The 22,736-nt window shown below is 40.8% G+C and overlaps 1 protein-coding gene across 2 annotated transcripts in view; it reads right to left on the reverse strand.

The window, feature by feature from the left end:
* Positions 1 to 22,736, reverse strand: part of trappc9 (trafficking protein particle complex subunit 9) — a 151,479-nt gene that overhangs the window by 36,183 nt on the left and 92,560 nt on the right. For both annotated transcript variants that reach the window (XM_031853713.1, XM_031853712.1), the window contains 2 exons: positions 20,622 to 20,775; positions 15,696 to 15,786 (listed from right to left, as the gene is read on the reverse strand). In XM_031853713.1, the coding sequence (XP_031709573.1) occupies positions 15,696 to 15,786; positions 20,622 to 20,775 (245 nt within the window). The remainder of the gene's footprint in view (positions 1 to 15,695; positions 15,787 to 20,621; positions 20,776 to 22,736) is intronic.

The raw sequence follows: 22,736 nt of genomic DNA on the forward strand, positions 1-22,736 counted from the left end.
ACACACACACACACACACACACACACACACACACACACACACACACAGCTGAAGAGTTTCTAAGAAGTGGTTCTTAGGTGTTTATCATCATCTTAACTTTCCTCTTAAATATGGGTGTATAGTTCAAATCATTTTCTTCTTTCCTGTCATGCGATTACTTAATGGATACTGTATTTTCTATGTGCAGATATTGTAGAAAGTGAGAAAGGATTTTGCAGTATTGTGCATGTCAACATACTGGTGATAGGGCTGGAAGACAACACATGCTAGACCATTATTGATAAAATGAATACCTCTTAAAAGAGTACATCGATTTAGCATTGCACTACTATAACCAGCAATGGAACTCATCTCCATTCACTTGGCCGTACAGACCGTCAAAAAAAGATTCAGTTTAAGTGCTAAGCAGTGTAGTTTGATCAAATCGTGAATAAAATCTGTATCAAGTCTATGTCATCAGAAGAAGACACATGAACAATAAACCGATATATCCGGGTAACTGTAGAGGAGCCACCGAATCTAATATGCTGGACTTTGTGAGCCTCACAGATTGAGGATAAGTGTATGTGTGTGTCTCTACCTGCTATGCGACCGTGGTGTGCTCACACCAGACTGTCTGAATCACGCTCGGGCAAGAAGGCAGAACTAAGGCCCTTCTGCTTTCATCTATAATTCAGAGCAGCGCCACATACCATTTGTCTCGTACAGACTTACAATTCCATATCTCCTGTTTCTGGGGAATTGCTTTTTCAAGACAGGAAAATTCAAGGTTTCAGGTGTTCCTCTGCAGGAGCTCTTTAGGGAATAAAGCAGCATCATGTAAAGAACTTTAACAGCAACAAAGATACAGTATGAAAGCACAGAGATATTTCTTTACAAAAAGGCTTCTGAGGGAGCAACCATCAATAAGAAAATATATATATATATATATATATATCTTATCATGCACAATTACTTACTGTTGTGAATGTACTGGGCTTAGTACACTGAAAACAGATGAGGCTTAACAGCACTGTGCATTGTCTGGGAGACAGATCATCTACAACAGATAAAGGTCTGTATAAACCGTCATCAGCATTACCAACAGATGCTAATAGAAAGACTGATGAAGGTCTTGGAACCAAAATACTGCAATCCTAGAGTGTAAAAGTTGACCGTGAGAATATTTACTTGAATTGTAATTCTTCAATTAATGTTGTAAATTTGAAGTGCAGACAAGTTGAGAGGATTTCAAAGTTCTCCCCTTTGATTCCAGAAATCTGAAAGAAACGTTTTGGAGGTTGTAGAATTGTCTTGGCTAATCGACAATAAGGATAAAAGGTCCCGTCACAAAGTGCTGCTTCTCCTCCCCATCGGTCCATTCACAACTTGAGTCCGAGTCTCAAACATGACGACAACAAAACAACAACTCAGATTCATTCTGGAAACGGCCCCAGAGCTCTCCGCAGAACAGTTTGCGTCTCAAGCAGAATTTGGGAGAGAAACATTTTCTTGCAAAATAAGTGCAGAGGCCAAATCATTTTCACATGTAGTCCAGGGAACGTTGAGGTGCTCCTGAAAATAAATTACAAAAAAAAAAGAAAATCTAATAACAAAGATGTTTAGGCACGTTAAGGCAGGGCAACAATAAAAGTTATATTAAAAGCCTTTATTTAGAGAGGTGTATTGGTTGAAATATTTTCCTGAATAAATAAGCAACAATCACCTGTGAAGAAAACATCCTTAGGAGTTATTTTTTTTTAAAGATTTTAAGACTCAAACTCAGATAATCTGCTTAAAGTTACTGTGAGGAACTTTTAACTGGCTATGAAACAGTCTCAATTTAATATGGATGCTTCCTTATGACCTACATAAGTAAACGAGAAGACTTATTTTATTTTAGCTATTCTCACCAGAACATCCTTCAGCCCTCCGGGAGGAGGAGAGCTCTGAGCCCGGCAGTGTCTCCTCCTCCGGCCGGGAGCAGAGCTTCACCTCGCTGCTCCGCCGTTCCCCGCTGGGGGTCAAAACCACGCTAATGGAGGTCCAGGCCGTATTGCTTGGCCCGCTGGAGTGGAAGGGAGGCACGGGAGAACCAGAACCAGCACTGAGCTTGACAGACTGTCGGACCATGCTGCGGTAAAAGAGGAGTTTGGTGCTCGGAAAGTCTCCAGCTTTTGTCGACTCTACAGGGACCAAAATCAACTCAAAACTCTGACTGGTGCACGAAAGATGCTACATCACCATCATCATCATCATCAACCGAAGGTCTGCATACCTCCAGACACAGAGGAAAACTTTAAAACGAATAGTCCTAATGTTCAGTGAACACACCTATCAGGTGCTCTATAGATGTGAATCTAAGACAACAGAGACATTTAAAATAAAATGAACACACAGTCAGCAAAATAACAGAGGAGTAAAGCAATGATTAATACCTCAAAGTCAATGTCTGCGTGCTCGAGAAGGAGCAGGGGAAAGATTTATACTTTATAGAACCAGCGCACGGAAATCCAATATTGTCCAGTGAGTTGCGAGAATGACAGTGTGTGTGTGTGTGTGTGAAGTTGTCTCATCTGCTGCACAGAGCTTCATTGGTCAGCCTGTCATCACAGGTTATGACTCACAGCTTAACCTTTGTGAGCATACGCCGTTATTTAGTACAACACTGGCCCCTTGGGGGGAGAATAACGGATAAATGGACGGGGCTGCAGTCGGCTAGCTTACCCCCCCCCCCACACACACACACACACACACACACACACACACACACAGTACATACAACACTGTTCAGTTTAGAGAGTGGAGAGTGATTCAGTCAAAGTTAGAAATCAGAGTAAACTCAAGAAAAGTTGTTCATCTAAAACAAAAAATTGTCAGTAAGTAAAAATCTGACCTGCTAATTACAATTTTCTTTCTAAGAAGTAGGATTGAAAGCGAGGCTCCAGACTCCACTTTTAAGTGTAAAGCGTCAAAAACTCTCAATGTTATCCTTTTACTTTGTTATTGTCGTCTACAGTAGTTTACATAAAAGCACTCAATTCAAATGATTAGGAAATAAATGCTAGTTTTTTTTATTTAAATACTTGTATTGATAAAAATACATTTTATTTTCAATTTAAAAACTACTTTCTTTGCATGTACTGGTCATGTACAATAAAAGACAACTGTAGTCTGTGTTTTAAAGAATGTAGGCTGTCAGTGAGACTCAAGGGTAACTCAAAAACTGTCCGTCATTCACTTTCCTCCTTGCCAATAATGCAAATCAGCTGATGCAGATATTTCAGTTGGCAGTCAGTGAGCTGTACGTGTTGGGAGCTTCGTACACTTCGAGGTATGAGTTAATGTGTTAGATACTTTTTGAATTGGGAAAGAAACCAAAGCCCCGAGGGATTTGGCAGTGTTGCTGGAAACTTTGCTTGGAACTCTTAAACTGTCCAAATGGTGCTGTGTGATTCAGCAGAACAAACGGAAGCCCTCCCCTGCTGTCTAATCTTCAGAACATTAAAAGACCAACCACCTGTTGCAAGTAGTTGTTGCATCCTCTTGTATTCGCTGCATCTGACAAAAAGACTGCGGTATTATGTTTGCAGACAAAGCCAGCATTGAAAATAGACCAGCAAGTGGGATCCCTGGAGCTAATTACTAGCTGTGCCATGATTGTTTTTAAATACCAGGTGGGCAGAACAATGGCAGGTCCAGACAAAAGAGGAGAACAAAAGACCATCCCTGTTTGACAAAAGGAGGACATAAAGTGAATATGCCACTAAGAACATGTTATGGGTGTGTGATGTGTATGCGTTCGTGGTGTCAAACTACCCGAGAAAGTCCCTGACAGAGAAATGACATCATGTGTTGTGCTTTTTTTTGAGTTAGTAAATTACACAAGCACTTTATTACACTCTCAATTGATCCTGCTCGTCTGTGTTCATTACAATAGAAGTTATTTCCTCAAATCCAGCTACTCTGTCCTGTGGATGCCCAAACATTTGTGAAATATCAATGACATACCCATTTGGCAATGCGGGAAGTGCCTTTAACTTGCATTCTGTCTGAAGAAGTCAGATTGTAAAGAAGTCTATGAGAAAATGTCTCTCCTTCTCACTTGATTCATTACCTCATTAAACATTGTAAACATGAGTTTATGGTCTCAATCGCTAGTTTCAAGAGATTCCGGCGTATGACTGAAACGTGAGCAGTATGACACAGACGTTTAAGCGGGAGTTAGATGTACGGTTCTGTGAATTCTTGGTTACTATCCAGGCATTAAAAGTCTGATAAAGGCTGAAACACATCTGTTGAGACGAGGAGCGATAGAGAAACACAAGAGGAACAATGTAGGGTGGGGGGTCGGATGGCAGTAGTGCTTGACAGGGTTCCGATGCATTTTTTGAATTCATGAAGCTGGGGTGTATTCAAGCAAAAACTGTGAGTTAAGTTGCCAAACCCACTTTGTCTTCGACTCCATAAGCCTGTATAATACAAATGACAGAGTTACTGTGTTTGTTGCCTCATTTCCCCATCATGTTCCCATCGCCGCCAGCAACGGCGGAATATCTGCACAAACCTGTCAATACGAAGCACCATTGTGTTCAACTGCAACTCCATCAAGTGACTAAAGAAAACAATCCCCCTGATTGATTCTCCGAGGCCTACAAACCAATTATTTCTCCTAGCTCTGCGTCTGTCCAGTGACATCATCTAACCACCTCTCCATACAGGAATCCCACATACTCGAGGTGAGGTCATGTAATAGATCAATGGACTGTTTTGAGTCAGCTGCCACCATTTAGAAGACGAGAGATGTTTTTCCTTGGAGTGGATTCCAAAAGATGGGCTGGCTTTGTTTAGCACATGACTCCATTATTTTTTTTTTTTATAATTTTTATATATTAATTATATAGGGCTTTGATGTGCAATGATAAGGGGTGTAAATAATTACTGTTATGTATCAGAAAACAAATACAATAGTTTTCAGCTCATTCTTTTGGTTTTGCAGCTGGCGACTTCACTGTTTTGGGTTTGCTATCACTGCAGCCATTTTTATTAATTTATGCTAAAACACCAAGTAAGTCCCTAAAAAAAATTGCAACTAGCTGGTGAACATAGTGAATAATTTAGCAGCTAAAGAGATATATTATATATTTTCTAAGGCATAGGTGGAGACCAAAACAGAGCTACTAAATGAATTAAACTGGCTTCAAATCAGAGTGTTCATTATCGTCACCAGCATATCTATAGTTTTTGTGATGAACAGTAGACCTTGAATACATATTGAGTTGTCATAGAGGGATAGATACACAATCTTAGAAATGAACATAGACTGAAATATCTAAAACATGGACCATCTTTTTTCAAAACTAATATTCTCCTGAAGTAACATTATTATTATATTATCACTGACCCCGGTCATAACAAGCACCACCATGACAGGCAATGACACCAGATTTTAACTCGGTGTCGAATTGCTTTGTCTATGTGGGCGGGTGAGAATGAGAGAGAGAGACAGAGAGTGAAAATAAAGAGACAGGGAAAAGAGGAAAAAATATAATGGGACAGTGAATTATGGTGAAGTGTTTCCCAAAATACATCTCCTGTACTTTTCCAGGCACACTAAGGATGCTGCGATGACGCTCAACGGCCCTCAAAGTCTCCCCCATAATACGCTGTCATCCAGTCACATATTATTCTAAACAGCTGGCCCTGTGCAGACACTACTCCAGCTCGTACTCCAGGGCAGAGAGGAATGACAGGGTAACAGTGACCGCTCAGTGGTTCTCAGCACAGTAGATGTCCTACTACAGCGATGGAGGGTGTGTGTCGGGTCCAAAAACCTGTCAGTAGTGTGCGCAGGATCAGTCCATTGAGTAAAAAGTGTCAGTTACCGACGGGGGGTGACACTTGCCTGTCAGCGGAGTGCTGTTCCTGTGAATCCCTAAGCTGGCCAACATCTGATTCACCACAGCCAAACACGGTGGATCACCTGCTACACCTTCTCAGCAGCCGCACAGAGAGACGGCAGGCAAAGCACATCTAAGTAATAATGCAATAATCCCACGTGAGAATATCTGATCATAAACGAAGCCAATCATTAACTTGTGCTGTTCATTAAAAGTGCATCTTTCAACCCCCCTCAGCTACGTCTTACGTATTCCTCATGATGGATGGCCAGATGCGGAAACAGACAGAACTTTCTAATCTTTTGTTCCTCGATTTCATTCTGGGACACAAACAGATTTGAAGGCATCTACATCTACAGCTGCAATTTATGGACTGTTTGGATAATCCATGAATCTGTTGATTACGTCAATGAATCAGGTAAAAGGCTTTTTCCTTCAGCCCTTTAATCAAAAGACCAAACGTATCCCTTTTCATCTCGTACAATGCTTTTACTTTCATTTATTTCCTGATGGTGCCTCAAATCTTGAAAAATTCTTCGGATGTAAAAATTCACTAAGAATAAAAGGGAAATGTAACTATATATATATATACATATACAGTATATACACAATAATATTTTTTATTATTCTTAATGGTCTGTCTTTTATGTCACTTATATATTTGAGCATTTAGCTGATTTATTTGTCCATTTGGTTTAAATGCGTCTTCGAGTTACGTCTGTTGAATAAAAACTGCTCAATCATGTTTACTATTATTATCACTATCATTACTACTATTGTTATATTTGATCAGATATTGCTTTGGTTTAAAAAAAAAAAAAAAAAAAAAAAAAAAAAAAAAAAAGAAAAAGAATAAATACCTTCCGTCTATTTTCTCTTCATTTTGTGACGGATCAATGTAGCCGGGCTAAAGCGTTAGCCTTAAAATAGATCAATCCATCACAAAACCAATACAAACCAGCTTGCTGTATTAGTCTCTGCCTCGGCCACTCGTCCAACGCTCACTCCAGAGAAGAAAGAGGCTGAAGGAGACGGCGCCATTACCTGTAATTCATCACGTGAGCTTCACAAGCCGCCGTATTAGCTGGCTTACTGCCTCCACGGAGACGTTGCCACAGCGCGTGCCGTGCATCATAATATAGACCCAACAAATCAATGAAGTTCGTTACCAAATATTTTATCAATCCTAATCAATTAAATCAATTAGTTGTTGCTGCCCTACATCTCCTAACTGTATGCAAGAGTCTACAAACAGCACAAGAGCTGCCCCATTAATAAAGAAAGATTTGATTCTGAGTCTGTGGCACCAGAGCATCATTGAGGAGGATCAACAGCAACTGATGAGTGCAGTGGAGCGACTTCTCCCTGTGAGGGGCAAGGTCATATTCCACATACGTCAAAAAGACTGGCAGGCTCTGCAGACGTCCAGATGTCCAGGCAAGCACATGTTAGTGGACTGGCTCCAACCATGAGTGGCACATTCTAGGTTCAAAAGGATAACCAGGTCACCAAGGATCAGGCCAAGAGTGTGTTCATACCCCAATGACTGCTGGATGGCTCATCCCTGTAGTACATGTTCTGATTTGAACAAAAATGTATTTTTAAAATTCTTGTGAAAGTCTTTTCCATTGACTGCCATGACATTTGGTGCAGACATTAATGTTTACTTCAGGACTATTTGTAATTAGTTTGGTGAACTTGTGACTTTTTATTTAGCGCCCTCATCTGGTAAAAAGGAAAGCATTTACATTACTTTGGTTTATGACTAAATATCTGAAACACTTGGGACATTCCCATCAACCTCTAATGTGCTTTGTGTTTAGTGCTACTTGGCTACTTAACATTAGCACGCTAACCGGCAAACTAAGACGGCAAATACGACCACCTTAACATCAGGAAGTTAATTTTTCTTTGTGAACACGTTAACACGTTAAACACTATGAACTGTGCAGTTTAACACGTTGGTTAGAGTTTGTGAGCAAAAAGAAGGAAACGGTGAAGCCATGCATTGATGAAGAGGTGGATTGAACAGATTACACGGCAGGTACGGTACAGACAACCCTTGCAGCTCCTTATATTTAATCAGCCCCACTTTGTGTTCGTTAAAACCAAATTTACTGATACCAATGTGGTGTGGCAACGTATCGCTGTGTAAATAATGTTTAAGGCCACCACAGTCAAACTAGAGGCCTTAGTATTCAATTCTCTCAGATTATAATGAGATATCACAAATCCATTGCGAAGGTCAAAACAAATGTTCATAATCTCTTGATTAGCATTCGAAACGAATCGTAACAGGCTTCGACTGCAGATCACAGTGCTCGCCTAAACACGCCGAGCACACTGCTGATCTGTTTGTGCTCCTCGCTTTGGATTGATGGTGCAGAGCTACATGTAATATCAAGGCAACGCTCATCTCTCTGTACTCCAGCAGGTGTACCAGCTGTGTCACAATATTCCCTCTTTTAGTAGCACTTGAAGCAGCGTGGCAAAGAGCTGTAGACATGCTCACAATGAAACCAAAAGGCAGGACCTGGTTGCATTTAGAAATGTCAGGTAATCTGTCTTTCAGGGATGAAAAGGCCGCCGCTGGGGATACTCGTGTTTCCTCTAAAGAAATCAATGAAGGAGGTGGTTTTATTTGATAGAACGCAGAGGGAGAAACAGGATTAAGCTGGAAATACATTTAGAAAATGGTTGGAAATAAAACAAAAAAAGATTGGTCCTTAGAATGAACAGGGACACTAAACAGATGCTTAAGACGCACATGAACACACTGGAAAGAAAAACTAAAAGGAGGCAAATTAAGGAGGTGAGAAGTTCTATGAAGTATTTAGCTAAGTATCGTCCTACGGTTTTTTATTCTTTGCACATTCATCACAGATCCTGAAATCTCTCCACAATCTGATCTTAAATTTGTGCATTTTCTGAAACCACATCTACCCCTCTTTACTCAAGTTTCCTTCCCTTTTCTTCTGTTCCCCATCCCACGTGAACGGGCGAGCGTGCGGTGGGCTAACGATGGCAGGACGGAGGAGTTTTGATTTATTTCCACGGCTCACCCAAACTGACGCACTGACAGTGTGGATTGTTCTGCAGCCATGATAAATGCCCCATAAACAGACGCTCCAAACCTGTCAAATGTGCGATCCACACAGGGCCACGGAGGAATAAAAAGGGCTAGACGCAATCACAAAGTGGGCCGCGGCACTCGTTGCTCTAATTTCCACATTAAAGCTACCAGGGTGATGGGGTAAAATGGTGATTCCAGCCAATGAAGAACAAATGATCCTTTAATGCTTGCTCTCCTAATATGGTAAAGAAAAATATTTAAAAAGTCAACGCTTTGTTAAATACCCTTGTTTTATGATAAGCCTGCATGGCACAATGTGTAGAGATCATTACTCACTCATAATGGGTTAATTAGCTGGTTTTATTACCTGAGCAGAAGCATAATTTCAAGACTTCTGCCACCTCATCGTTTGGCGCTCATCAAGCGTTTTGAGTATCTTAACACCGATCTAAGTCGATCTGAGTCATCGCTGCCTCTGTTAATCACACGCACTGGAGACGGAGTGAGGGGAGCGTCGTCGTCCTCCCATCTCGCTCTGGCTTTCTGCTGCCTTTAATAGGAGACCTGAAGGATGGCTGACTGACAGAGCTGAAAAACAAGCAGATAAATCAGCCTCTGCCTACACAGTGCTCCTCCTGGCGCCCATCAGTCAGCTAAATGGGCAGCACCCGCCACAAATTTAAGCAAATCTGCACTCAAATAGGTGGGTGGTGAAGTAGGGTGCGGGGCGGTAATGTGTGTGTTTGTGTACTGGGGTGGATGGAAACAAACACGCCTTTGGGTCTGATTTTTTTGGAATGGGTGCAAAGTCTGCATTCGGGCTTGCTGGTTTCCATCTCACTGCTTGGTTACGGCACTCAACAGGCGGCCGATGCTGAAAATCAAAGCCGGCCCACAGTTGCTTAAAAATGGGTTCTAATTAATGCGGTTCATTGCAAGTGCTTGATATCGCTTTGTATTGATCACTTAATACTATTTAAAAATACTCATCATTAGCATGACATTTGTCTGTGAACCTGAACATTTTCTCTTAATAGATTCTACTGCTGTATTTGTCCCAATAAATTCTATAAATATTGATTTTAGTGTGGCTTTAAATATGGAACGATTACTTTTTTCTAACTCGCAGTCAAATCTACGTACAGTAAACTACTCATGTTTGCTGTAAAAAGACCATTAACCCCCCCCCCCCTCCAAAGTTATCATTAAAAATGTCATCCTGTTTAATCTCATCTGAAAACTGTCAGGGCACTTCCTGTCTGACACATAACTCACAGCATCATAAGCTGCTATGATGTGATGATGTGTCAACCCCTCAGAGATCTCAGTCCGGTTGGCCAGGTGACTGTTTATTTAGCAACACTCCATTATGTTGACACAGCGACTCCCATCACGGGGTTCCACCAATTTACCATTAATCAAATCTATAATCAATGGGGCAATCTACATAATGCCGGGCTGCAAAAAAGAACTACAACGAGTGACTCCACCTGTCACGGCATTATAAGGAAGGAAGTGGGAACCTTGAGGGTTGCACTGAAATGGACACATGAAAGCGCAATTCAACACATTTTCCCCAGAGGCAACGCACACTGAATGTAAAGTAATCTTCAATAGTGGTTCACAAAGTGAGGTCCAGGGACTACCGGAGTCCGTAGCACTCTTTCAGTGGTCCGCAAAATAGGTTGTTATGAATTACAAAATCGTGCCGTTTCATTAAAAAGTGCATATCTACAGATGGGGAACATTTGCACCAATAAAACAAGCATATTATGTCCATAACTCCCTTCATGTTAGCATTGGGCCAATAGAAACTCTGATTTGATTGTGACAAGTAGAGTTCATTGTTTCTAATTTGAAGCGCAGACCGATCAATATCTGGATATATGTCTTGTTTGTTCATTTTCTGAGAGCTTTTAACATCCATTACTTGAAATATGGTCTATAAATGGAGTAAGTTTAGTCCAAATGCTTTTGATGAAGTTTGGTCGTGGCAATTTCAGTTTGTTAAAGCCATAAATTGAAATGTAATCATAAGCCCTTTCTAAGAGCATCTTGTTCACTTTGGGAGCACTGAATCAGTCAACCTGCTTTCTTATTTAAACAATATTTTGTCTACCGTTTTCTGTATTAGACACAATGCTTTGTCAGGAGCTTTGTCAATATTTCCTGATATCAACATCCTAATTTAGTGTGTTCCATCCCGCTGCCTCTCGTCAAACTGCTTTCCTCCGAGTTCTCCAATTTTAAGGATGACAAGTACCCCTTATAGCTTTTGGGAGTGCAATACAATTTTGTCAGAGATAATTAAAGCAATCATCCAGCAACCTTCCGGAATAAAACCAATAGTTGAGAATCTAGAAGGCTGCTGCGCTGACATTTAGACTGTTTGTAAAACTGTCTACCCTTTTCCACAGCGCTGAGAGATCCATGGTCCAACGTATGCAGCTTAGTGGACTTCCTTTTCGGACTCTGTGACAGAATGACAGATAGACATTTACTGTTGGAGCAGAAAATTAAATGTCGATGAAAAGCACAGAAGCTCGGTGGAAAACCTTTGGAATCCGTACTCACACTCGCAAAGAGGTATATAATGTCAATTAGAGGGTTTCAGGCATTATCACTATTTTCTTTCCTGGGGCAATAAATTGATTATGGTGCAAATCTGCCTCGTATATTGCAGTCACGGTTCATATATAACGTACAACAGCAGGCTTTTTGAAGGTCAATTCTGTGAAATCAGACAAACAAGCAGAAAATAATGTTCAAGCTGTCCGCACATTTAAGCAGGAATAGTATTATAGTACCGTTAGTGTAGTACTATCCACTATGCTGCTGTAATCCTGTACATTTCCCCACTGTGGGACTAATAAAGGATCATCTTATATATCTTATCTCATTAGAGGAGAAAAGCTCTTCAGACGGCGTGAAGTAAAGATGGAAACATAGGCAGTACATTTCTATAATCCATTATAAACATTCTTATCATTTGTTATAATCTGCTTACATTGTATACACACTCATACATATTCATAATGCTTTAAAACAATAATCATAACACATTATAAAGCCATCTATAATGACTTATAAGGTCAAGTATCATAATGCTTCTTACTTGCTGGTCACTCAATAACAGCACAGATTTAATGGCATTAATGACCACTTATAGTGACTTATAACCAGCTGTTAATGTATTACTGTTAATCTGCTTATACCTCAGGAATCTCATTACCTACCCGATGACTACTTAGAATAATTACATTATAACAGTGATATTTATAAATCATAAACAAGCATTACAACTAGGAGAAAAATAACACCAGCCAAAAATATCAGTGAGTGACCAACAACTATGAAGCAATATGATACATAACCCTATAAATCACTGGAAAATGCATCACAATGGGTTAAGATTATTGTAATAAATAAGTATGAATATTTATGAGGGGATTATTTTGCATTATAAGTATGTTTATAACACAATATAGACATTGTAGAAAGCGGTCATAGAAACGTTAAGCAGTCCTCTCATCTGTGTTTGTTTAGCTTTTGTAAAAAGCTCACCACATGAACGTAAAGGTAATCTGCTTCACATTGTAGCTCGCTCAGTGAATTACAGCCATGCTCTGAAGCACAAAATTGACATTCAGCAGAAACAAAAGAATGCGATACTAATTAAAGAAAAAAACTTGCATTATTCATTTGTAATTATGTGGCGAGTTTCACCATATATGATCTTACGTTACATTAGCGAAGCTGATTCTGCCCAGAGGAAGAATCATCTACTAATGGCCTCCGTCTGCTCCCCTTTCAATAATAATACGAATGAGCTTCTATACAAACACAACACAATATAAATGATTCTGGCAAGTTCCATGTTCTCCATTTACTGGAACCCGTGTGATCAAATATTCATAGGTTTTTATTGCACACAATGGGCTGAGCTCAAGCAATGATGTCAAAGTCTGTCTTATACAACTGTGGCCTGAGGGACAGCGTCTATAAATAAATACTCACGGTACACATATAGGTGTTAAGTTTGTGTATTTCAAATTTATGTGCAAGACTGAAAGTGGCCGGGTGAACCTTTCAACCCCTTTAGATACACATTCATTCACGATTGTCCATTTCTGTTTCTCATATTTTTACCTTTTTTGGTACATTTTAATACGATTTTTACATCTTTGGCCGACCACTTACACTCAATCCGGATGCAACTGTAATGAGATTTTAGGGTGTCATTCAAGTGGAAGACACTATAAAGTTCTAGGGTCCCTTTTGAAAATTGGAAAGAAAATACACATTTTATATTGTATGCAGGATTGTCCACTGACATCCATAAAAACGTGATCTGTGGCCACCCGGATAGAAGAGGAGATGACAAGCGACAACTGTTCCCATCCTGACTCGACCAACGTTTGGGTCGTCTCAGTTGCACGTTATGCTTCTTAGAAAACAAGTCGGGGACAACGCGACGTACTCTGATTGAGAGCAACGTTTTCTTAAAAGAGTGCACGTAGAAAAGCAGGAAAGCGGATGGAGAGCCACAGAACGTTGGTCCTTAAGAAATCTACTACTTGGCAGCCAGATGTCGACGGTGGAGATTAGTTATAGAACCATCAACACAGCCAATCACACAAGCGGACGTGTGCGGTGTACAAAACCACTCTAAACATCGGTAGGTAACACGTTCATACAGATGCATCATGACCACATGTACCACTGCTTGTGGATAAGATGCTCAAACCATGTGTGATTTTAGACACACACACACACACACACACACACACACACACACACACACACACACACACACACACACACACAGTGAGGCGGCACAGAGCCCCGTCAATAATTTATCTCCGTGGAGACCCGCACGCATGTTTGTGCCACGCCGCCTTTTATAGTCGAGTAGCTGAGGTTAACATACTGTACAGCCGCTGCTCAACTGCTCAAAAGATTATTCTCCTCATCCTTGCTGATGGAAAAATGCCACGGCGCTGTCCCGGGCAATGACTCCCCTGGTTGACTTCTGCTCCTGAAAGTGCACAGCTGACCCAATTCACATTTGCTAAAGAAATGTATAGGTTTTAATTAATGCAGTTTACAAGATTATTATGATGCTCAAAACATTTTCCAAATAGCTCAAATCTCATGCCGCCATTACACATCATCAGTGTAATAGCCTATTATGATTTCCACATTTGTTTGTCGTTTCTAATGGAGAAGGAAATTACATTTGTTAAAGAGATCACTTTCTGCAAAGACGTTAAAGTCTTATGTTCAAGGAGGGTAAAAAGAGGTTTACGATATTCCATAGGATGCAAATAACGTAGGCATGACGGCGTCAATGCTTTTAACATCGAAGGCAGATTCAAAATAATTGATTGATGAGACTGAAACGGCGTAGATCTCGCAGCACCTGTTCAGTAAAAAGGCTTTGGGCTAATGACTGGAAATGATTTAGACTAAAGTGTTTAATTGAAGATTCTTTGACATTGAATCTATCACCTCATCGAGGGGTTTAAATAATCTATCGGGAGGGAAAGTGTGTAGAGATGAGGTGTGTGGAGGATATTGGATCGGCAAAAGATTAAAACAGCGTATTTCTAATAGAAGACAGGTACAAATGTTTGAGCTGCAAGAGGTGGAGAAAAGGTTGACTCAACCGTGAGAAAGTAGTATTTTCTGTCCAAACTGTAAAGGGAAATCAGTTAAAATGACGACAATAGTACAGTCTCGATAACTGACATTTAACAAGATATCTTTCCATCTACAGTATCTCTGTAAGTGTGGGGCTCACAGAGACATTACGGCATTAAAAGCATCCTCTGGACTAACGATTGTAGACACGGGGGAAATGCTTGAACCATACACGTAATTGAGCATGTGATAGTCTTTGGCACCCCTGATGAAGGCATCCTAGTGGGCTGAGGCAAGTTCGCTGCCTCGTAATCGGCAAGACCTGCAAAGGCCGGGACTGAAGCTGCAAAACAAACCACCTTTACAGAAATGAAGACGTGAGGAAACGGCAACCACTGCAACTGTCTGCACTGGAATATCAGTCCAAATAGTGTGATCTCACTCATCCTCACATCAGCGTTCCTCAATAAAGACATTTATGTGAAATGCCAAAATATCTGAATGTGAAGTATTTGCCATTTTCCCCCAGTATTTCGGTCTTGTCGGATGCTCACATTCCCATGCTCGATCTGTGGCGTCGCTTCATTTTGCAGATTGCATTCTCTTTGCAGAAGCGGGACAGCCCCAGCTGACTAATCAAAATGCTGGCAGTGCCCAAAGAGGGACGGCGAATCTCAGGAAACAAACACCGGCAGTAAATCAAAAGTGATTTCAGAGGATGATCACAGATGGTGCGACCGAATAGCGCTCCGACAAATTCATGTATCCCCGGTGATTCAAACATTTCCCAAGATGCTGTCTACACTTCCCCAGAATAGCCTGTAGCCCATTATGAATGCAAATAAAAAACATGGCTTGAGACCAGTTGTGGAGCTGCATGCACTAATTGACAGGTAATGTATCCAGATACTGTGATTGGTATCCCAAAACACATGGAACCAGTGTTTTGATGAAATATCATCTACACACGATAGTTCACAGATTACAACTCTTTCACAAAGTTCACAAACCTTCCATCGAGATGAGTGGTGTAAGTGTGCGACCACAACTCATAATCTCACACGCATACAGACACACACACACACACTTATATGACTCACCCCACTGCAAAGGAGCGAGCTGTAGGTGCTCCAGGACCAGCTGGTTGAGGACTCCCTCCACGCTGGCCTCTCCGCGGCGCCGCAGGGACGGGTGGGTAAGGTTAAGGACAACATGATGGAGAGCCTTTGTGCATTTGAAGAACTAATCAACATAAAAAACTGTATTGTATACATATGTATGTACCATAGTTACTTACAACACTAGGAGCTTGATAAAAAAATCCATCATATCGTATGATGCGATTATAAAACGGCAACACATCATGATTAATTACTTTCAAGATTTGTGCAATGCATTCATTATTAAGACGTCAAAGGTACATGTAGCGCATGTACCCTGATTATAATGCTACCAATGCATGAATGCTGCATCAAAACAAATACGGCTGTCAGAGAGCAATTACCCAGATAATATGTGATGATAAGGACACAGCTGGCATTTGGAATAATGGGTGAGATGAGCAGTGACTGGGGCACCAAACCTCTGTCTAATTAACCTTTGAGGGAGAGTACAGTATGGAGAGAAGAAGAGAGGGGGGGAGGGAGAGAGAGAGAGAGAGAGAGATAGATAGAGAGCGAGAGCGAGAGTGAAGGCATCGATATCTTATACGAGCGGTCAATGGTGACCAATGGCAATGTTGTGACTCTGATCCCTTGGAAATGTGGAATTCCTGCTTTGAAGTTTCGGTGGAACCGAACAAGAGCACCGAGCGTCGATTCAGCCCGGGCATTACAGAAGCCCAATGATCAGTAGCACGAGCATCCGACGCTCCATTTCAATCCTCTCAGGACCTTCCTACACGGCTACGTTACATAATATGGGGATGTTCATTTTGTGTACGCCGCACAAGAGTAGCCACTGTTTGATTGCAGAGTAGCCCTGTATAGCATGGCTAAAATATTAGCATTATGTGAGCATTTCTTATAAGATCGATATGCTAACACATACAATTCATATACACCATACCGTCAATCAGGGCGACACAGTGGCTAGTGAAATGTCTTGACACCTGCTCGATGGATTACTGTGTAATTTCCCATGGATATTCAAGGTCCCTAGAAGATCAATTCTAATGATTTTGGTGGTCCTGACTTTCAACATTCACTATCATCGGACCAACAATTAATGATTTGATAAGCCTGACGACATGCCGATATTAGCATTCAGCTCAAAGCACGACTGTGACCAAGTAAGTCCCTCAAAGAACCATTAGCATTGGTGTTTCTTTTAACTGTACTACAATTTAAAATTCTTAGAACCATGTACTCCGTTAAATACAGATGAAGGAAACAACCCACATCCACGTAATGTGTGACGAAAATTGTAGATAAAAGTTTCTTTAAACCAAATAAGGAACAGGGAACATCTATCAATCTATCTGTACATCTGTATCTATCTAGTACAGTATAAATACAGTTATATGAAGGGGTCAAAAGTGGCCTCTTTCATCTATCAATCCATCTTCTGGCACTTATCCAGTCTGGGTCACAGTGGCAGCAGGCTAGGCAAGGTAACCCTGCAATAATCACAAAATGAAATCCATTGGTTTCATGTCGGGACACGAATTATCAGCTTTTTCGTGCCGCTTCAAACAACTTTTTTTTGGGGACATTACATTACATTAAAAACAAAACTTGGGTTTAGGCAACAAAACCACTCAGTTAGGTTTTGGAAAACTGTCACGAACAGTTTGGTTTAGGCAACAAAACGTCACGTCAACGCGTTTAATTTTCACGTGTTACTCGACCTGACACCTAACACGTGAAAAAACATACAATTCGGGTTCCTGTACACACTGACCAAAAGATTTCATTCCATTGCCGAACTGCCCCGATACTGAGCTGAACCCTGACGTCTTTCAGCCCTTCACCGCATACACTGTTGGTTTAAATGTATATTTTCATCTCTAAACGTTTACTTCACATATCTATCTTGCATGACAGTTGTTATGTCTTATATGGGATTTTAAACGGATGCATTAGAACATGGGTTGGGTAATGGGTCATGTGAACAACATGCTGCACATTTCATGGGGCAGACTGTAAAATAAACTTGGTAAGCATCCCTGGATCCATTTATCTGTGGATGTGTGTAACAGGATTCTATTCTAAGATTAAGCACTCCAATAAATGGTGAAATACACTTTCGGCTACACTGCATCAAATATTGTTGTGGCCAACGAGCAACAATTCCAGTCCCTTAAATTGCCACAGAGCTGAGGAATCATAGAAACAATGTGTGGATGATCAACATGTATGTCAACTCACTGAACGTTTTGTCATAAATCACTTTGAGTTTGGCACTTTTACGTTCCTTGCCCAGAATACTTATATTTCTTGCTGACAAAAGAAAATGGACAAGTCATTGCCGACATTAATTCAAAACATCTCTACAGCTACTAGGAATGTCTCCAAAGTGTTGCTTTGAGAACTGACGCGTCTCTGCTTTGGGCTGATAAATAGCTTTATGTATTTGCTGCTTTCCCCCCTTTATTCACCAATTCCTGCGTACACATAGACAATTTAGACTTATTCACTAACTAACGATTAAATACAAGGTGCTTAGGTGCTGCCTAAGGATTACAGCTGAGAACAATGCCTTTAACGTGATCGGTGCAATGTTAAAGCAAGCTGCACTATAACATGCTTCTGCTTCTGGCTGACTGTATTGTCTTAGCCTGCACATACATCCAGATAACAGCTAGTCGAATACAGCTTCACAGGGTGTTACAATCATAGCTGTGATGTGGATATTAATGCTGCTTAAACTTGACTTCTACACTGTACATCCAGAGAGGATTCATGAACTTGGCAATGACCTCCTCAAGGGAAAGACACTGTTAACACATTCCCTCAATTATCTCTTCTATTTTTTTCAGTGCCTGTGCTGTATATGGCAGAGCCTTGTCCAATGAGTGAACCACCATCAACAAAACACGAATTATTATACAGGGAAGTCATAAATTACAAATTATAGTGACTCTTACTTTGCTCAGGGCCAAGCGAGTGCTTCGGAGTGTGACACGCAGTGTAATCATCTTTTTTTATTTCTCTTGTTTCTTGTTGTAAAGGGAAAATCCTCCCTGAAGCAGAATTTACATTGTGCTGTTCCGAAGATGTGAGACAGATGAGTCACTATCCTCACACGCGGATGCGATAGCATCGAGACTTAACTTGATAACATCATGCGATAGTTCTGGTGTTGGTCCATTTGCACTAAATGAATAAGTGAGTCAACATAAGTTGTGTTTGGGATGTTGCATCCAATTTTAATGTGGGGCTTCAAATGACACACTTTTCATTTTTGGCTAAATTTTCCACGACAAAGTGTAGCATACCTCTTTTTTTAACCTCTTTCGAGCTGCACATTTCCTAAACGATTAGCTGTTTCACTGTCTACTGAGCGGCTACAGTTTGTGTCTGTTGACGTACTTGCTATAGACTGAAGCTATATGCTGTTGAGCATCAAGGGAAACTTGTTTAAATTCACAAATTGCACTCATAACATATGCTCTAAACTGGGTAAAATGATCAAACGGGCCATTTCAGGCTGATTTATGCAACAGTTAAAGGAGTGCTATCAGACTCGCTGCTGGGAATATATTTGTATGTCATCTTCTTTCTTTATCCCTGCCTACTCGCTGCCAAATTACTTGTAGATAAAACAATGCCCGTAATGATGGGGGTGTTTGCGCCTTCATAAAAAGGAAAAATATAATGGCAACTTCAGTAGCTCAGAGATTGGATTCATCATTAATTGTACACCATGCTCCCCAACAATCTGACAGGCAGTTCTTAAATCTCTAAATATGTGCACCGGCTACTGCAAACTGATGAGAACAGCACGCACGATGACTAGCAGAAACTTTTTTTTCAGGAACACGGGAAATTTTTATGGAACTTATTAACATTATGTGCATGTCTACTTCAGGATGCTTGTTGAAGTTTTGATTTTACTGACGATAGTTTCTGGAACCTAGTCCCTGCTCCCGAGGCAGAACATCCAGATAGCTCAGGGACTAACTGGGTCTTTAGTGTTCAAACCATCGAGTCTGCCACGGCCTTCAATCAGATGGCAACCAACACACTGGATGTCACTAACCGAATAGCACATTGTCGTCCACATAGGTGGAAATTTGATTTTGGTCTCACAGGTGGTCAAATTAGAGTTACGGACTTGAGCAATCTTCACTCGCTGATGAAGACTGTGATATGTGGTTAAAAGTAAAAATTAAAAATATATATATATAAAAAAATATATATATATAATAAAAAAACTTTTTTACCCAAATTATGTTCAACCTCTTATCATTTGTTTAGAATGAGCCAAAAATGGCAATCAAAGGCTTTTTCTTTTTTAGAACACAAATACTAACTCAGCTTCCATCTACATTACAACCTTTACTGATTCTGAAGGCAAGAGTGTTGATGGTGAAAATGTACATGACAGTATATAAAGAAATCGATAGAAAGAGTTGTCTTCCTGAGGAACAGCAGATGGCAGAGAGCAGCTTGCTGACACTGTTGTCAAAGATTACCTTGGTCGGACCACAAAGCTTGCCCAAAGACAAGGACCTATGGGAAAATGTAACATATTGATGCGAGTATGCGCACACTAAAACATCACTTCACAGTGTCAGAGTGGCAAGTACTTCGCCATACGCTTTGCCATCTGTCAGTGCAGGCAAACAAGTTCCCTGCTGGCCAGAGGGCCTCCAGATGTAGGATCCAGATGTCCCGTATCGTTGATCTGACTGTCAATGAACAGCAACATTCAACAAACACAGGGCAGAGCTAAAGTTTGGACACATATTGAAATGTATGACTAAGGAATGTAAACCTTCACCATATACATCTATTGTGTTTTTAGTGATATTCAGCTCAGGCTGGTTTCTCTGATATAACTCTACCACACTGGAAGGATATGATGCTCCAACAGATGCCCAGCTTGCTGTTGATCTGGGAGCCCTGGGCATGCTGTCGCTCTTCCTCCAGCTGCTTGGGGTTAGTGAAGCGAGCCGTCTCCTGGTCCGGCTGTGGCAGACTCTCAAAGTCAAACTTGTCAACCTGGATGGCCATCCTGCAACAGGAGATGGGAGAAGCACTTTAAGGACACAACTCTCTGCTTACCTAATTTCCGATTGGCCAAAACAAAATTACACTAACATTTCGAAGACTCTAGGGATGACGTAACAGTTACATAACTGCCATTTAAAGGTGCTCAATTTGAAAGTCAGCGCATCAATATAGAAGGAAATGGCATTTTGCTTTCTAAAGATATATAGTACCGAAGTCGCTTTCCCTCTGTGTTTTTTGTTATCAGAGCTTCTCTGTGCTTTGTTTACGCGTCACGTGGAGGCAATCCCTCAATCATAGATATGCTCTGCATCTGGAATCAAGCACCTTGAAAAATACGTTCATAAAGGTTGAAATCATCCGACTCAGATTTATGGAGTTCAAGCTGCTGATAGCTGATATTTAAAGTCAGTGTTTAGTTTCAGTAATTTTCAAATGTTCAAAAGAAGATTTAGTGTACTGTAGGTCTTCAACTAATGATTGTTTCCGTTTTTTGGTAAATGGATGCCTATTACAATTTCCCAGATATAAGGGCAGCACTTTTTTAATGCATTTGCACATTTCTACTGTAATGGGTCATAGCTGTCTATGCTCATCTTCATCTGCAGAGTATTTCCGAGGAAAACCTTGCTTGCATTTCTGCCTCATGACAACCAATGTGGGCTGCTTTGTGTGGTTTGACAAGTTCTATATTATTTATCTCATCTGAACAAACACCCTCAGGTCAAAGCTCCCCCCTCTATGTTGTGGGCATGTTATTTATTTACAAGAGCCAGGGTTTTCATTGCCCGGGGTTCCGTAAAGTGACACATCTATGATTGAAGTCTTGTTGTACAAAACTGAGCTCATAAAATGACCCCAAAGCCTACAAATAAATACCCATGAAGCATTCAGCCCTCCACTTAAGAATGGAAATACCAATTTGATCTATTCTTTCTCGGCCTGCAACAATCTCTGTAGAATTCAAAGACAGTAAGGTGCAGATTTAAGGGGAAAGGGGAGATAAGAGAAGAGGAATAAGTGGAGAACACAACCCAAGGAACACTGTGTAATGCAACCACAAACTCACAACTGCTCTGCCTCAGTGGAATAACAGACAACATATTAGCGCTGTATCAGCAAAGAGTTTCCTAATACACATCCAGCAGATACGAATGAACTTAGCATGCATTCAGTCCAGTTTTCAGTAGGAGTTGCTTGTAGTAATGAACCCACAACTCTGCAGAGCTACAGAGCTTCTACCATCTTTTAAGTCATTCTTTATACATTCTGCTCCCATGAACCCCCATTCCCAGAAGAGGAAGAAAAAGAAAAAGCTGTATGCTACATAGAGTCTCACATCAGACAGACAGTTATAAGAAAGTTAAACATCCGCTGTAACATCTACAGTAAAACCCAAATATCCTTCTAATGAGCTGGCAGAGATTAAAACAGAGACAAGGGAAATGGGAATATTGGATTTGCAGCCAACAGATTGAAAGAAATATCTCTCTAAATTATTGCTGAGACCATGAGACTTCATGGGAGTCTTCTTCACAGAGGGAACCAGAACGAAAAGAAATGACACGATGTGGCTTTGGGGTGGGTGGCTGAGAGCCAATCACCTGGACATTCCACATGTCCACAGGAGGCCAACCTGCAATAAGAGGGTCCTATAGATTTACAGTAGAGTCTCACTCTCAGTGTCGCCCCCTGTTTTTAACCCTTGATGAATAACTACCTTGACAGGCCTCACGCTGACCAATGCAAAAGATTACTTTAGAGAACATATTCAAGAACTGCAGCCACATGTGCTTTGCCTTTTTCCTTTCGGTTCAATAAGCAAAACAAAGTGGATCCATGTATTGATCGGAAGGGTCATCACTGGATTCCAGGTCAGAGGCCACGACGGCTCCCGAAGGAGTCATTGAGAGGAAGACGGGCAGAGTCCGAGAGACTGAACTGACAATTGCTATGTTGCGTTTC

The sequence above is a fragment of the Anarrhichthys ocellatus genome, unplaced genomic scaffold (assembly GCF_004355925.1).
Source record: "Anarrhichthys ocellatus isolate YVR2014 unplaced genomic scaffold, GSC_Weel_1.0 scaffold14, whole genome shotgun sequence".
NCBI classification, from domain to species: domain Eukaryota; kingdom Metazoa; phylum Chordata; class Actinopteri; order Perciformes; family Anarhichadidae; genus Anarrhichthys; species Anarrhichthys ocellatus.